This window comes from Saimiri boliviensis, chromosome 4 (assembly GCF_048565385.1).
Source record: "Saimiri boliviensis isolate mSaiBol1 chromosome 4, mSaiBol1.pri, whole genome shotgun sequence".
Taxonomy (NCBI): domain Eukaryota; kingdom Metazoa; phylum Chordata; class Mammalia; order Primates; family Cebidae; genus Saimiri; species Saimiri boliviensis.
This window is the reverse complement of record NC_133452.1, coordinates 145,714,717-145,730,107: the sequence shown is the minus strand read 5'-3', so window position 1 is coordinate 145,730,107 and position 15,391 is coordinate 145,714,717. Positions and strand designations below refer to the sequence as shown.

Here is a 15,391-nt window from a genome sequence, read left to right as displayed (position 1 = left end):
TCCCAGCTACTCAGGAGGCTGAGGCAGGAGAATTGCCTGAACCCAGGAGGTGGAGGTTGCGGTGAGCCGAGATCGCGCCATTGCACTCCAGCCTGGGTAACAAGAGCAAAAAACTCTGTCTCAAAAAAAAAAAAAAAAAAGAAAAACTAGAGAATGGGAGTGGGGATTTTGGGAAGAGGTGAAGGTAAGAAGGACACAGGGGACTGGGCGCGGTGGCTCACGCCTGTAATCCCAGCACTTTGGGAGGCTGAGGCAGGCGGATCACGAGGTCAAGAGATTGAGGCCATCCTGGCCAACATGGTGAAACCCCCGTCTCTACTAAAAATACAAAAATTAGCTGGGCGTGGTGGCGCATGCCTGTAGTCTCAGCTACTCGGGAGGCTGAGGCAGGGGAATTGCTTAAACCCAGGAGGTGGAGGTTGCAGTGAGCCAAGATCGTGCCACTGCACTCCAGCCTGGGTGACAGAGCAACACTCTGTCTCCAAAAAAAAAAAAAAAAAAAAAAAGGGACACAGGACACGGGACCAGGGAAGCAGCAGGAGCAGAGGTGAACTGCATCTGAGGAGAGGACAGGAGGAGGTGGAGACGCAGGGCTCACCTGCCACCTGACAGAGGCACACACAGTCATGGGTGGGGAGAGGCATCACGCAGCCTGTGAGCCGCATCGGAACCACCCAGAACGCACCACATACCTACTCCAGCAGAATCTCAGGAGCCGGCCCAGGAACCTGCATTTCCAAACAAGCTCTGCGAGTGAATTCAAAGTGACACTGTGTTGGGGGTGGGTGCTGCGCCTCGGTCAGCCAGTGGGGTGGGGGCAGGGGTCGGGGGCATTCAGTGATTTGCAGGCCTGGCCTGCCAGGATTCGCCCCTGGCAGGTAAGTACTTGCTTCACCACACAGCACAGTTGCCTGGAGGACTCGTCCACACACAGACCTCGTGATCCGCCCGCCTCGGCCTCCCAAAGTGCTGGGATTACAGGCTGGAGCCACCGCGCCCGGCTGAGAAACCCCCTTTAAATGAATAAATATTCCCAATCAAAGAGAGCTCAAGACACACTGTCTAGTTCTAGGACAGAAGAATTTCCTGAGTTTCCCGAAACAAAAAGCCCGTAACTTTTCATGTTTCTTTAAATTCTATAAAGACATTTTAACGATATGTGAGGCCCACGCTGAGTGCAGTGGCTCAAGCCTGTCATCCCAACACTTTGGGAGGCCGAGCCAGGCAGATCACTTGAGGTCAGGAGTTCGAGACCAGCCTGGCCACCGTGGTGAAAACACCCATCTCTACTAAAAATATAAAAATTAGCCTGGCATGATGGCGGGCGCCTGTAATCCCAGCTACTCGGGAGGCTTGAGGCACAAGAATCACTTGAACCCGGGAGGCAGAGGTTGCAGAGAGCTGAGATTGTGCCACTGCACTTCAGCCTGGGCAACAGAGCAAGACGGTCTCAAAAAATAAAAAAAAAGTGAGGACCAGCCAGCACTTTCCACACTCAGTGTGGTATTGTAGGAGCCCCGTGAAGATTTGTGGATTTGATTTTTTTTTTTTTTTTTTTTAAGCCTATGGCACCCGGTATTCCCAGGCAGTCTCCCATCCAAGTACTAACCCTGCTTTGCTTCCGAGATCTGACGAGATCCGGCGCATTCAGAGTGGTATGGCCGTAGTCTGTGGATTTGATTTTTTTTTTTTTTTTTTTTTTGAGACAGAGTTTCGCTCTCGTTACCCAGGCTGGAGTGCAATAGCGCGATCTTGGCTCACCGCAACCTCCGCCTCCTGGGTTCAGGCAATTCTCCTGCCTCAGCCTCCTGAGTAGCTGGGATTACAGGCACACGCCACCATGCCCAGCTAATTTTTTGTATTTTTAGTAGAGACGGGGTTTCACCATGTTGACCAGGATGGTCTCGATCTCTCGACCTCGTGATCCACCCGCCTTGGCCTCCCAAAGTGCTGGGATTACAGGCTTGAGCCACCACGCCCGGCCCTGTGGATTTGATTTATAGCTTGCCCAGCACAGGCCCTGGACCTTGGGCCTTGGGTCATATGTTCTCCTGTGAGCATTAAGAGAAGGGTTTTTGGCCAGGTGCAGTGGCTCACGCCTGTAATCCCAGCACTTTGGGAAGCTGAGGCGGGAGGATCACCTGAGGTCAGGAGTTTGAGAGACCAGGCTGGCCAATAGGGTGAAACATCCATCTCTACTAAAAATACAAAAATGAGCCAGGTGTGGTGGCGGGCACCTGTAGTCCCAGCTACTTGGGAGGCTAAGGCAGGAGAATTTCTTGAACCCGGGAGACAGAGGTTGCAGTGAGCCAAGATTGAACCACTGCACTCCAGCGTGGGCAACAGAGTGAGACTGTCTCAAAAAAAAAAAAAAGAAAGAAAGAAAGAAAGAGAAGCGTTGTCATTGTGCTGGTTGTGCCAGTCCCTAATGCTGATGGAGTGTCCTGTGTGCTGTGCCCGCAGCATCTCATGAGACTCCACAGTGAAGAAGCCCTGTTGTCATCTGTCTATCAGCCATATCAGGGACACGCAGAAAGGCCACCAGGGCAGAGCCCTAGTCAGGGCTGGATGCCGCAACAAAGCCCTCCGTCCGGGGGGGGCTTCCACAGTAGAGACGGATTTCCTTGCAGTCCGGGGGCTGGCAACCCAAGAGGAAGACTGACAGGGTTGGTGTCCCTGAGCCTCTCCTGGGCTTGAACCGTCTTGAATGGAATTACCTTTTTAAGGGTCCTATCTCAGATACGGTCACATTCTGAGGTCATGGGGGCTTCACCATATGGATTTTGGAAAGTCACAGTTCATCGTATGACAGGCAGTATTTCCTACAGACTTGGCTATCTGTGGATAAGGGCTTTGCATACTATTTAAGGGATACCATCTGAGTTTAAGTCGCCCTTCCTTACCTCATGATCCAGTTAACTTCATCTTCAGATAAACATGCGGCTGGGCGTGGGGGTGGGTGCCTGTAATCTCAGCTACTCAGGAGGCTGCTGGAGAATCGCTTGAACCTGAGAGGCGGAGGTTGCAGTGAGCCAAGATTGTGCCATTGCACTCCAGTCTGGGCGACGAGAGAAACTCCTTTAAAAAAAAAAAGAAAAAGTTTTTGGGAGCCTTAAAAACTCTGTGTGGCACGTAGCCCCACTCCAGAGATGCTGATTAAATTGGCCTTCCGGGAAGCCAATCATCATCACCAGGGATCTGAACGCTCCCAGCTCCATGAGAAGCACCTGGGAAGGGCAAACCTAAAAATACGCCCAGCGGGAAGTCATTAACTGGAAGCTTTTGGATCAGCTTGGTCTGGGCAAAAACATCAGTCCCTGCACCAACCTTTGAGTGTGAGGCCAAAGCCTGGTGTTCCCACTCACTGCTCAGAACACGTTGAATCTGCAGGGTCTGAGAGTCAGAGCTCTGTTACAGTCTGTGAAAAGACACAGACTGGGCCGGTCGTGGTGGCTCACGCCCAGCACTTTGGGAGGCCAAGGCTGGTGGATCACCTGAGGCCAAGAGTTCAAGACCAGCCTGGCCAACATGGTAAAACCCTGTCTCTGAAAAATACAAAAACATTAGCCAGGCATGGTTGCAGGTGCCTGTAATACCGGCTACTCAGGAGGCTGAGGCAGGAGAATCACTTGAACCCAAGAAGCAGAGGTTGCAGTGAGCCGAGATCGTGCCATTGCACCCCAGCCTGGGCAACAGGAAAAAAACTCCATTTCAAAAAAAAAAAAAAAAGACGTAGACTGAATAGACGCTCTGTGGACGTGGTCACCACAGGGCGAGGCTGCAAAGCGTGACTGTCGGTGGGCCGGTCATCCGAGGCCGTGGTCAACTGGGAGTCAGGGTGGGTTTGGGCCTGCTTGGGAAACAGAGTTTGGATGTCATTCCCCAAGCCTTAGAGGCCATTGGAGGTGTGGGGCAGGGAGGCGCATGGATAAAGAGGTGCTAGAGGAACACTGACCAGCTGTGTGCCAGCGGAACACTGACCAGCTGTGTGCCAGCTTCAGCTGTCCTAGCGTCCTCATCCCTAGGTGGGTGCTGGGAAGAGGACAGGCGTCAGCAGGTCCCATCCAAATCCCCCCACCGCCCTGTCCTCACCTCTCAGGTTTCACTGTGAAGCGGGTCAACTTTTTCCAGGGGCAGGAGAATGTGTGGGTTCCCTGCTGCTTGAGGCGCTCCGCAGGCCGAAGGCAAGGAATGCCGCTCATTCTGCCCTGCGGAAACCGGGTCCAGCTGGTCCGGCAACCTTCTCCCTTTTCTACGCAAAGTAGGGCTGGGAGCGGAGCCCGCACAACAAACCCAAGGCCTGTCTTCGGTGACAAGAGCTGCCCTTGGGACTTTCCTCGCTGGGGGCTGTTCCAGCACTCAAGTCTCAGCGCTGCCATGTGGCGCCGACGCCCCCTCTCCCCTTCCCCAGTCGGGGGGTCGACCCCTCTGGAGCTGCGGAGGCTTTCAACCGCGATCTTCCCTTCTCTGGAAACAACCAAATCCCACCCCCTGCCCCAGGCCAGGCCAATCAGACGCGCTGGCCTGGGAATTCCGCCGCAGCAGGGAGAGCCCCAGACCTTTCTTGCGTTCTTGGCCACGCAACCCCCTGCCCTTACCTAGCGATTGCAGCCCCCTTGGTCTTGGGTGGAGACCTGGATGTGGAGGTAGAGAGGGTTGGGTGGATGTGAGACCTCAGGCATCTGTGGGCACCTGCGTATAAATATCCCTATGCCCAAGGTAATGTGGGCTTGGAGAGACCATTGGCAGGGCACAGTGGCCCACGCTGTAATCCCAACACTTGGAAGGCAGAGGTGGGAGGATTGCTTGAGCCCAGGAGTTTGAGACCAGCCTGGGCAACATGGTGAAACCCCATCCCACAAAAAAGTATAGCCGGGCTTGGTGGTGTGCACCTTGGTCCCAGCTACTTGGGAAGCTGAGGCAGGAGTATCACTTGAGCCTAAGAGACTGAGGCTGCAGTGAGCTGAGATTGTGTCCCTGCACTCCACCCTGGGCAACTGAGTGAGACCCTGTCTCTTAAAAAAAAAACAAAACCAGGACAGGTGTGGTGGCTCACATCTGTAATCCCAGCACTTTGGGAGACCAAGATTGGCAGATCACTAGGCCAGAAGTTCGAGACCAGCCTGAGCAACATGGTCAACCTTGTCTCTACTAAATCTACAAAGAAAATTACCCAAGTGTGGTGGCATACACCTGTAGTCCCAGCTACTCTGGAGGCTGAGGCATGAGAATTGCTTGAACCCAGGAGGCAGAGGATGCTGTGAGCTGAGATCATGCCACTGCACCCCAGCCTGGGCGACAGAGCAGGGCTCCACATTTTCATTTATCCATATGGATCCCACCATTATGAGCCAGGCCTGGCTGAGGAACAAGTGTGTATCAGGAGACCAAGGACCCAAAGCTCCAGGAAGGTGAGCCAGGTGGAGGCACCTGCTCCTAGATTTGGTGCTAATGTTGAGCCCAGCCGAAGGTTCTTAGAAGTTCCCTTCTGGGGGTAAGTAGTTCCCAAAGTTGAGTGGGAGCACCTGTGCCAATATAGGTAGGGGCGTGGCTGCAAAAGCAGGGAAAGAGGCCAGACAGGAGGCTTGAAGGAAGGTTCTGGTATATGTCCTAGATACCAGAGTTACCCCAGACCAAACAAAGCCTCCAGTGCAAACAATTTGTCTTAATGTTAGCTTGAGGGGCACTAGAGGTACAACTGAGGGGCAGGAATCTGGAACAGTCTTTAACAGAGAGCCCTGGTTTGCAAGCTTCTCTGGGCTTTTGCAAATTCTCTAGGAATTTGCTAAAAATGTATATGGCTGGGTCCCACTCTCCTAAGATCCTGAATCAGTAAGTAGATCTGAAATGCAATTTTTTTTTTTTTTTTTTTTTTTTTGAGATGGAGTCTCACTCTTGTCACCCAGGCAGATGCAGTGATGCCATCTCAGCTCATAGTAACCTCTGCCTCCCAAGTTTAAGCAATTCTCCTGCCTCAGCCTCCCAAGTAGCTGGGATTACTGATGCCTGCCACCATGCCCACCTGATTTTTGTATTTTTAGTAGAGACGAAGTTTCACCATGATGGCCAAGCTGGTCTTGAACTCCTGACCTCAGGTGATCCACCTACCTTGGCCTCCCAAAGTGCTGGGAGCACAAATGTAAGCCACTGCACCCAGCCTGAAATGCAAATTTTAACAAGCAACAGAGAATTCTCTTTTGGTGGGTGGGTTGCCCACACAGAGGCACTTGATATGAATGAGAAAAAATGGTCTTGGAGGCTCTACACCAGCTAATGTCTCACGGAGCACAGATGAGCCATCCCTGCAGAGCCCTGCCCAACCCACCAAATCCAAAGAACACCCAAAGTTTTGGTGTTCTTTGTTATGTAGCAAAAGAGAACGGGAACAGTTGGGAATTTACTCAGTGACCCTGGGAATATGTGTGCCAAATATATATGTGCCAAATCGAATCAGTTCCTTGTTTCCTAGGGGCCACGCATTCCTAGTTTTCAGTAACTCCCCTTTCAGTGGAGGACACACACCACCCATACTCGGGGGCTTTTGTTTTAGGATTTTTCTGGTGGAGAATTTCATCCCAACACGAGCATTCAATAGCCAGCTGACCTGGGCAAATTATTTCAATGCTCATCCCTGCTCTGAAGGAATAAGGATTTTTTTCTTCACAGCTCACTGAACTTGGGTGAAGACAAGAAACAAAAACCGCAGGAAAACGCTGCAGTGTGCAAAATCCTATACAAACGCATCTGAGAATGAGGAAGGGAAAAGTGAGGCCCAATGAAAGCAACACTCACCGAGTTAAAACGGTGTTTGAGAAGCGAGATGACTTCCTTTTCTTTGTATTTTCCCGCAGCTCCTAAATTTTCCACACTGAGCAAGGCGTTACTTTTATGTAAATTCCCGTAAAAGGGTCATATCAGATCCGTGGAGGAAGGCGGGGCTGGGGAGCAGCTGAGCCCCTTGCTGGCCCCACAGCCTGGGAAACAGATGCCACCATGGGGACATTAATTCCGGCCCTGACAGCCAGGCGAGGCTTGAGGTGGCGAACAGCAAGGGCCAGGGATGTCACTTCCCATTGGGCTGTGGCTTCCTTCCCCTAAAAGTAAAATGGGAAAGAAGTGACCACTTGTTTCTTATTTAGGACACTGACTCCGGCAGCCTAGAATTGGAGGGGACTCTTGTTGTTGTTAAAGAGCAACCTTCAATTACAAGCTTAAAATAAGCTCAGTCATCCTCCCTTGATCCTGGCCTCCTCAGGGAGGTGGTTATGAAGGGGAGAGGCCTGAGCACTCCAGGCCCAAGGCTTGGCGCCAGGACAGGCAAGCAGGCAGCTGGTGCTGTTAGCCAGTGGCCGCTGGCTCCTTGGCTCTTTCAAAGTAGCCTTTGGAATCTACAAGGATAGCAAACAAGCAGAAACCCCAGACAAGACTTTTGGGGCACTCGGGTTTAGGCAGCAGCTGGGTCTGGAGTAGGGACTGTGGAAGGAGCCTCTGGAAGGCCAGGATCAGCAAACTCTAAAGCCACGTCTGGGCTCTGCCCGCTCCTTCTGAGATGGAGTCTGTTTTCGGCAGGGAGAATCCACAGCCACCTCTGCAGCCGGCTGCTGGGTCCACCTTATTCTGAACCAAGCTTTGGGGTCTAGACTGGAGCTTCTCAAACTTTAATGTGTGCACACATCCACTGTGGCTCTTGTTCAAATTCGGATTCTGACTCAGCAGGTCTGGGTGGGCCAGAGGTTCTCATTTATTTTTATTTATTTATTTATTTTAAATTATTTTTGTAAAGATGTGATCTTGCTCTGTCGATCAGGCTGGAGTGCAATCATAGCTCACCGCAGCCTTTAACTCCTGGGCTCAAGCGACTCTCTTGCCTCAACTTCCCCAAGTGCTGGGACCACAGGCGTGCACCACTGCACCAGGTCAACCCGAGGTTGCCATTCTTTTTTTTTTTTTTGAGACGGAGTTTCGCGCTTGTTACCCAGGCTGGAGTGCAATGGCGCGATCTCGGCTCACCGCAACCTCCGCCTCCTGGGTTCAGGCAATTCTCCTATCTCAGCCTCCTGCCGAGGTTGCCATTTCTAACAAGCTCCCAGGGATGCTGATGCTTTGGGTCTTCAGACCACACTCTGAGCAGCAAGGTAGCAAGGGGCTAGGCCTCATCCTAGGTGCTAGTCTGTGGCGCCAGCTCCCCTATCCCTTGCCCCGTGCCCTCCTCCAGTGGAGGAAGCTCTGGTGCAGGGTGGGGATGTTGGATAAGCACCAAGGCCAAGGCAGAGTCCTGGGGCTATGCAGAGGCCAGAGGCTGAGCAGGAAGGTAGTGGAATTACAGAGCCAGAGGAGGCCAGGTAGAAGGTGGCAGGACTTTCTGGGGTTTGAGGACAGTGCCTGCATCTTGGTGATCTCCCACAAGGCCCTCCTCTGGCTGTTCCCTGCACTGTGCCATGAATTTGTGTGGTGGAAATTGTACCAACTACCTCCTCAGGCAACCAACGAAGCAATCCTATGAGAAGACTCTGTAGAAACAGTAGTGAGAGCCCTGACATGCACCTTGTGTAATTAACTCATGGAATCCACACAATGCCCATGAAGCAGGTACGAATGCTGTCCCCTTCTTAGGGATGGGGAAATTGATGCACAAGTCCATTCACCAGCCCCAAGAAGCCGAGCCGAGATTTTCCTACCAGCCAGCTTGTCCCAGCGACATAGCTCGTGGCCACTTCTCTACCCTGTGTCTCTAACACAGGGGCAGGTGGATGGCTATGTCTTCAGGCTGGAGGACCTGAGGTTCGAGATCCACTTATCCATTTCCACCTGCCACTGCCCACGCAGGCATGCAGATCCACCAAGCTCCCACATATAAATATGTGTTAAATTCTCCATATTTCAACAGAGGGGCCTGAAGAAGTTTAAGGACCACAGCCACAGCTCTGGTCCTACAGTGAGCTGGCACTTAGCGGCTGTGGTACAGTGCATTCAATGCATTTTAGCATTACTCACAAAACTTCTTTCAGGGCTTTTTTTTTTTTTTTTTTTTTTGAGACAGAGTACCGCTCTGTTGCCCAGGCTGGAGTGCAGTGGCGTGATCTTGGCTCACTGAAACCTCTGCCTCCTGGGTTCAAGTGATTCTCATGCCTCAGCCTCCTGAGTAGCTGGGATTACAGGCACACGCCACCATGCCCAGCTAATTTTTTCTGTTTTTAGTAGAGACGGGGTTTCACCATGTTGACCAGGATGGTCTCGATCTCTTGACCTCGTGATCCACCGGCCTTGGCCTCCCAAAGTGCTGGGATTACAGGTTTGAGCCACCGCGCCCGGCTAGTGTTTTTTTTTTTTTTTTTGAGATGGAGTTTCGCTCTTGTTACCCAGGCTGGAACGCAATGGCGCGATCTCGGCTCACTGCAACCTCCGCCTCCTGGGTTCAGGCAATTCTCCTGCCTCAGCCTCCTGAGTAGCTGGGATTACAGGCACACGCCACCATGCCCGGCTAATTTTTTGTATTTTTAGTAGAGACGGGGTTTCACCATGTTGACCAGGATGGTTTTGATCTCTTGACCTTGTGATCCACCCGCCTCAGCCTCCCAAAGTGCTGGGATTACAGGCTTGAGCCACCGCGCCCGGCCTGCTCATCTAGTTCTTAAATTTTTTTTGTAGAGATGGGGGTCTCACTATTTTGCCCAGGCTAGTCTTGAACTTCTGGTTTCAAGTGATTTTCCTGTCTTGGTCTCTCAAAGTGCTGGGATTATAGGCAAGAGCCACTGCCCCCGCCTCCAGCACTTTTTAAAAACACTGCCTGGGTGACAGAGCTTTCCTGTGCACCTGCGACTCCCTCAATGGCACTGCACACCCGTGACCTGCCCCAAGTGGGCTGTGGGTCTGGGGATGGGATCACAGCAAATCACAGGACGGCCACGTGACCGGCAATCTGCCGCTTTTAAAATATAGCATTTATTGCTTAGATGGTTTGATACAGAACAGCTTTCTTCTCATTCTGAATTTGGAAGTTCTATACAACTGAATATAAAGAGGAACAAAAAGTACCAAAACCAAACTTGTGATTCTCTGTTCATGTGGCATAAACCAGTTTTGTACATAACATGTAGCAGCAGTTTTTAAGTTCCCTTTAGAAAAATATGAATTCTACAAATTATTGTTTCCTGTTTAATGCATGGGCTGAAATCACTAGGATCAATTTCCTTCTGAAGAAAGAGGAGAGGAAAGAGACGAACAGAGGGTCAGAACGGTATGGTGAATCTTTCCGAAACTTGCATCCGACTGTTACGTAGCTTCCCCAGCGGTGCCTGGAAAACAGCCCTCTGGGTTTTCTTTTGTTTTCACAGCCAGGTGTTTCATGTAGTGATTGAATCTCAGCATCATGTCCATTAATCAATGAGAAAAAAAAAAAAAAAGAAAAAAAAAGAAAAAACTTGCACCTCAAAAAACTTTTCAGAAGATCCATATATATATATTTTTTTGTAAAAGCCCTGAGAGAAGGAGAAAGAGAATCAAACAAAATGTATAGAAACAAATTAGCTGGACATGCAAACTAAGCTATGATTCACCCAGAGTTTAAACAAATCACAAATTTCACAGTTTAATATTGGGGGGCGGTGGGAGGGCAAAAACAACAAACAAATAATACGTTTCTCCACCTCACTAATGTGGCAAGACCTTATTGACTATGAGGGTACAGATCATGGCTAAGTAAAGCTTTAAATCAATAGTGATTATTGCGAGCGGCAGCCCCGGCTACACACGTCGCTGGGAGCTGATTACTGCTACATCTCACCGCAGCGTAGAGTTTAGTCACAGCTTCTCCCCACAATATTGCGAGTTTAGTGTGGAGAGTCGCAAAGAAAAAACACAAGAAACCCCAAATAATAATAACAAAAATAACAATAACTGTAATAATAATAAAAAAAAAAAAAGCCTAAGGGATGTATGAACTGGTTTTAACTAAGTAGACCAAGAAATCATTGGTTCTGATTTGCATTCATCTCTACATTAAATAAAACCTTGTTTTTAAACTGGTTCATACAACCCTAATACAGTTAAAAGTCATATATACCGAAACCTTTTTTCCTTTCATATGCAAAGATATCACTTTTCATTATCTCAAGAATATCTATCTTCCTTTGAAGTCTGGGAGGTTGGATTTCAGAAATCGGTGAGGTGGTGGAGAGAAGGGGCGTGCATGTTTCTGTGAGAACAAGTCTAAGAAAAGGAGGAGCATGTGGGGCCAGAGAAGGCCCGGGGAAGGCAGCTAGGGCGCAGGGGTGCCTCCCCAGGGGAAGGCAAGAGGCTCCACGCACTGCAGCAAGCCAGGAGTTCCGGGCAGCAGGCTGACTGGGCTCCCCCTGCCCCGAGGTCTCGGCTGAGAAACCAGAAGCTCAGTTGCAGCGGGCTATATTCTCCTCCCTGCGGGCAGCGACAGTAAAGGAAGTCTATTGCCTGCATAGGATGCTCATGAGTAAAAAGAATCCTGCTTTTTTGCACCCAGGGGTTTGGGCTATTTAGAAACAGCACATTTATCTTCAAGCACCAACCCCACATCACAGGAAGGTAAATATAAACCTATTTCTCGTCTGACATCTTGCATGTGTAGTTTTATTACCAGTAGTAGTATTTCCTCGCTTTGCAAATGACAGTAGCACAGCCGGGGAAGGCTTGGATTGGGCTTAGCGGGAAGACTGGGAATACCTCGCTCATGAGTAACGTGCCTGGTCACTGGGTCACTGCTTTGCTTTCTCCAAAGCCATCTCTGCAGTGCTCCGGGCACAACCCTGGCTTCTCGATGCCCGTTCCCTGGATACACACATCCTCACTCCACCCTCTCTGAGCTGCTCCTGGGCCATGCTTGGGAAGACTGCTCATGGCCAAATTCTGCAGTGACAGAAGAAAGGCTTGTCTCAGTACAGTAGAAGAGCTACCACCCGAAGGTGCCAACCACAGCCGCAGGCACACGTTTACTCGGGGACCTGGGTGCGGCACAGGTCTCCCAGGACAAATATTGCCCATTTGATACTGCTGACTGCAGAGACCAGCAAACTGATGAACTAATAATATTAATAATATTAATAATACATATACTGAAAGGGAAAGGGGACAATCAAATATATGCCATCCGTGCTTGTTTTCCATAGGTTAAGTTGCCAGGGGAGTAACTCTTCTCTGTAGTTAAGAACGGATGTCTTGAAACTTGAACAGTGACCATGTCTAATGCTGACAGAGTGGAAACGGACAGGAGGCTGAAGCTAGACTCTTTCCTGGTTTTGGCTTGAAACCATATTGGAAACCTTCATCGACCACATCCTGTAATACCAAGGACCAGATGACAACTCCACGATGAAGCACACAGGAAAAAAGGAAAATGTCTATTTGAGAAATTATCATCTTAGCCATCTCTCCTCTGGTCATTTACATGAAATTCACATCATTGTCTTCCAGTTATTGGCTATGGGTACCCAAGGGTATGTTTTTTTTTCCTTCTGTTTCCAGCTCACAGAACAAACGGTGCTATCAGATTCACAAGAACAAGCTCACACACACCAACACAAAATAACGCTAATGCTCAAATGAAGAGGTCCTCTCCAGACAATTCATTACAATGTATGTCTTAAGAAGTCATTTTTGGAAAAATATAACACCCATGATGATATGGAGGGATCCGGTAAGTAGTGAAGGCACTGGGATCGGCAGGGGCTGGGGCCTCCCACGCAGGCTGCAGTAAGGCTGTGGCACTGAGCGGCGGCCACACTCCTGCTTGTCTCTCGCACTCACTCTCTCTTAATCCCCAACAGCCTAAGGGCACTGAGGAAGCCCCATGAAGTATAGACTTGGGACGCTTTGCTCTGCTGGCTTTTGTCTGTGCTGAGGGGGACTGAGGCTGTCACTCCATCCCCAGGAGCTGCGAGGCACCGTCAGCTGTGGCCAGGATGGGGTGGGCGGGCCTCTTGCTGCAGGGCTCCAGCAGGTCCTGCCCCAGGGCCGCGGGGCTCTCTGGGTTAAGGTCACCCTGGCCAGGCTCGGATGCCCGCCCTGCTGTGACCTTCTCCTCCCTGTGGCTGCTGTCCTTGGTGGCATTGGCCAAGCCCTCCTTCCGGTTCCGGGTGACGGCCACGTGGTTGCTGGTATTGGGAGCCAGCTCAGCTTCATTCTCCGAGATGGGGTTGTTGCCACTGTGGGTGGACTCATTCTCGCTGTCCTCCTCACCCCGCTCGTCTTTGTCACTGTCCTTCCCATGGTGTTTGGCATGCCTGGCTTTCTGGTGGATCCGCTGGTGGCGAACCAGGCTGTGCTTCAAGGTGAAGGTTCGCTCGCAGGTCTGACATTTGTATGGCCGTTCCCCTAAAACAACGAAGAAAGAAATTATGTCCATTAACCAAAAGGCACCAGTGCCCACCACACCCTACTCTGCACAGGAAGAATGAGGCTCCCGGGCTGTGTGCAGGGGGCCAGGACTCCTTCCTACTCAGCCAGAGGCCTCTTACTTGAACCAGCAAACTGAGGATGGACAAGCACTGTTTGCTGGTTCGAGCTCTCAGTTTGAGACGTTCCTTCTGATTCCTCTCTCAATCCAGGCACTCTACATATTCATCCAGAAAACCTGAGTCTAGAAGCAGAACCCTCAGGCGATGTGCAGGCTGGCCTCGACCGGAGCCTGGGAAGGAATCTAGCAGGGACCCCTCCTAGGGCTCTGCGTGGACAGCAGCACCTAAGTCCGAAGCCCCAGGTACCCTCTGCATTGTGATGTGGTGCAGGAGGGGCTTTCCTGATGGATCACATGCCAGACTCAGGGCAGTAGGGCCCACCAGACTTGTTGGGAGCCCAGGAATAACCCACATCTGAGAGCCAAGGACCCTGGGCAGAGCTGGGCTGGGGGACATGTGTTCACTGTGGGCTATGACTGTGACAGGGAGGGAAGCTGCGGCTGAGAGGAGGGACTGGGGTTATTTGGAAGAAAAAAGGGCGTGTCTCTTGACTTTATGAGCGTATCCAGGTCTTTGTGCCAAAGTGACCACCCCTGCTCTGGGGTCTGCAGCTCCACCCTGCAGGGGGTGGGTGAGCTCGAGGAGCAGTGTGAAGGGCAGTGGCTAAGGGTCCTGTCCCGGTCACCTCAGCTGGGCTGCATGGCTAAGAAAGGCCCTCCTGACCCTAATGGATCACCCACAGTGTCTGCCCCACAGTAGCCTGGGGCAGTGCCTGTCTACCAGGCCACAGGACTACACAGGGCCAAGTGGCCCCAAATGCCCAGCACAAGCACCCTCTCCTAGACACCTCTATGAAACAGGGCAGCTCTCACCTCACTCTACGGATGGGAAGACAGAGGCTCAGCAGAGCTAAGAGATGGATCACAGCCCTCTCAAAAACACAACGGGGAAGTCACCTCCTGCCTGGCTGTAAGAGGCTGTACGGTCTTCAAGGGCTAAGAGAGCAATTCCTTAAAACTCCTAGTTCAGGGACTCAAAACGGCACACCTGCAATGTAAGCAAACATCCTCTCGGTGGCCTCCGGCACCGTTTCAGGGGAGCTCCCAGGACGGAGGTGCCCCACTTGCCTCCTCTTGCTGGGCTGGGGCCCTGGCCTGCCCTGGTTACCTGTGTGGGAGCGCATATGCCGGGTCAGGTCCTGCAGCGACCAGAACCGCTTGTTGCACACGCTGCAGACCTTCTTCCTCTTGTCTGCCTTGCTGGCCACGCTTTTGGGGATGTCTGTCTTTGGTTTCTTGTCATCATCGCTCTTCTCCCAGGACCTCTTCTCAGCCGCGCCCTCCCCGTCGGAGGGGCCCTCAGTCTCCTCCGAGGGCTTTTCTACCGGGGCCTCCTCGGCACCTGGGGCCGACTCTACCACCCCCACAGGGGTCTCGGGGGCCTTTTCCTCCTGCTCAGGGGCGGGCTGGGGCCCCTCCTCCGCAGTGCTGGCTCCTTCGCCCTTCTCGTCCTTGGGCTCCTGGCGGCCGTGCGCTTTCCGATGGCGGCTCAGAGTGCCCAGGAACTTGAAGCTCTTCCCACAGGTGTCGCAGGCGAGCTTCTGCTCCTGTGCGGCCGCACCCTCGGCGCTCGCCTCTCCCTCGCCCTCGGCCAGCTTGAAGTCCATGAACTTGCTGGCGAAGTCCAGGTCCAGGCTCTGGTTGCTGGCCGCGTCCTCCTCTGCGCCATCGGCGTCACCGGTGCTCTCGGTGCCACGCGCTTCCTCCGGCTCATGGCTCTCCCTGGGCCCCTGCTCTTCCTGCTGCACAGGGGAGGCCGTTTCCACCTTAGCCTGCTCCGCAGGGGCATCCCCTGTGTCATGGTGGAGTTCAGTGGCGCCCTCCGAAGGCTGCTCTCTGTCATGCGAGGTGAGGTCTAGCACTTCGCTCACGGCGGCCGCTGTCTCCGCATCCGACTGGCTGTCTGCA

At 52.0% G+C, this 15,391-nt stretch overlaps 1 protein-coding gene across 10 annotated transcripts in view; it reads right to left on the bottom strand.

Annotated features, from left to right (window-relative positions):
• Nucleotides 1–9,908: 9,908 nt before the first annotated feature.
• Nucleotides 9,909–15,391, bottom strand: part of RREB1 (ras responsive element binding protein 1) — a 150,910-nt gene continuing 145,427 nt past the window's right edge. For all 10 annotated transcript variants that reach the window (XM_074398415.1, XM_074398413.1, XM_074398417.1 and 7 more), the window contains 2 exons: nucleotides 14,592–15,386; nucleotides 9,909–13,341 (listed from right to left, as the gene is read on the bottom strand). In XM_074398415.1, coding sequence (XP_074254516.1) covers nucleotides 12,884–13,341; nucleotides 14,592–15,386 — 1,253 coding nt within the window. In that variant the 3' untranslated portion in view covers nucleotides 9,909–12,883. The remainder of the gene's footprint in view (nucleotides 13,342–14,591; nucleotides 15,387–15,391) is intronic.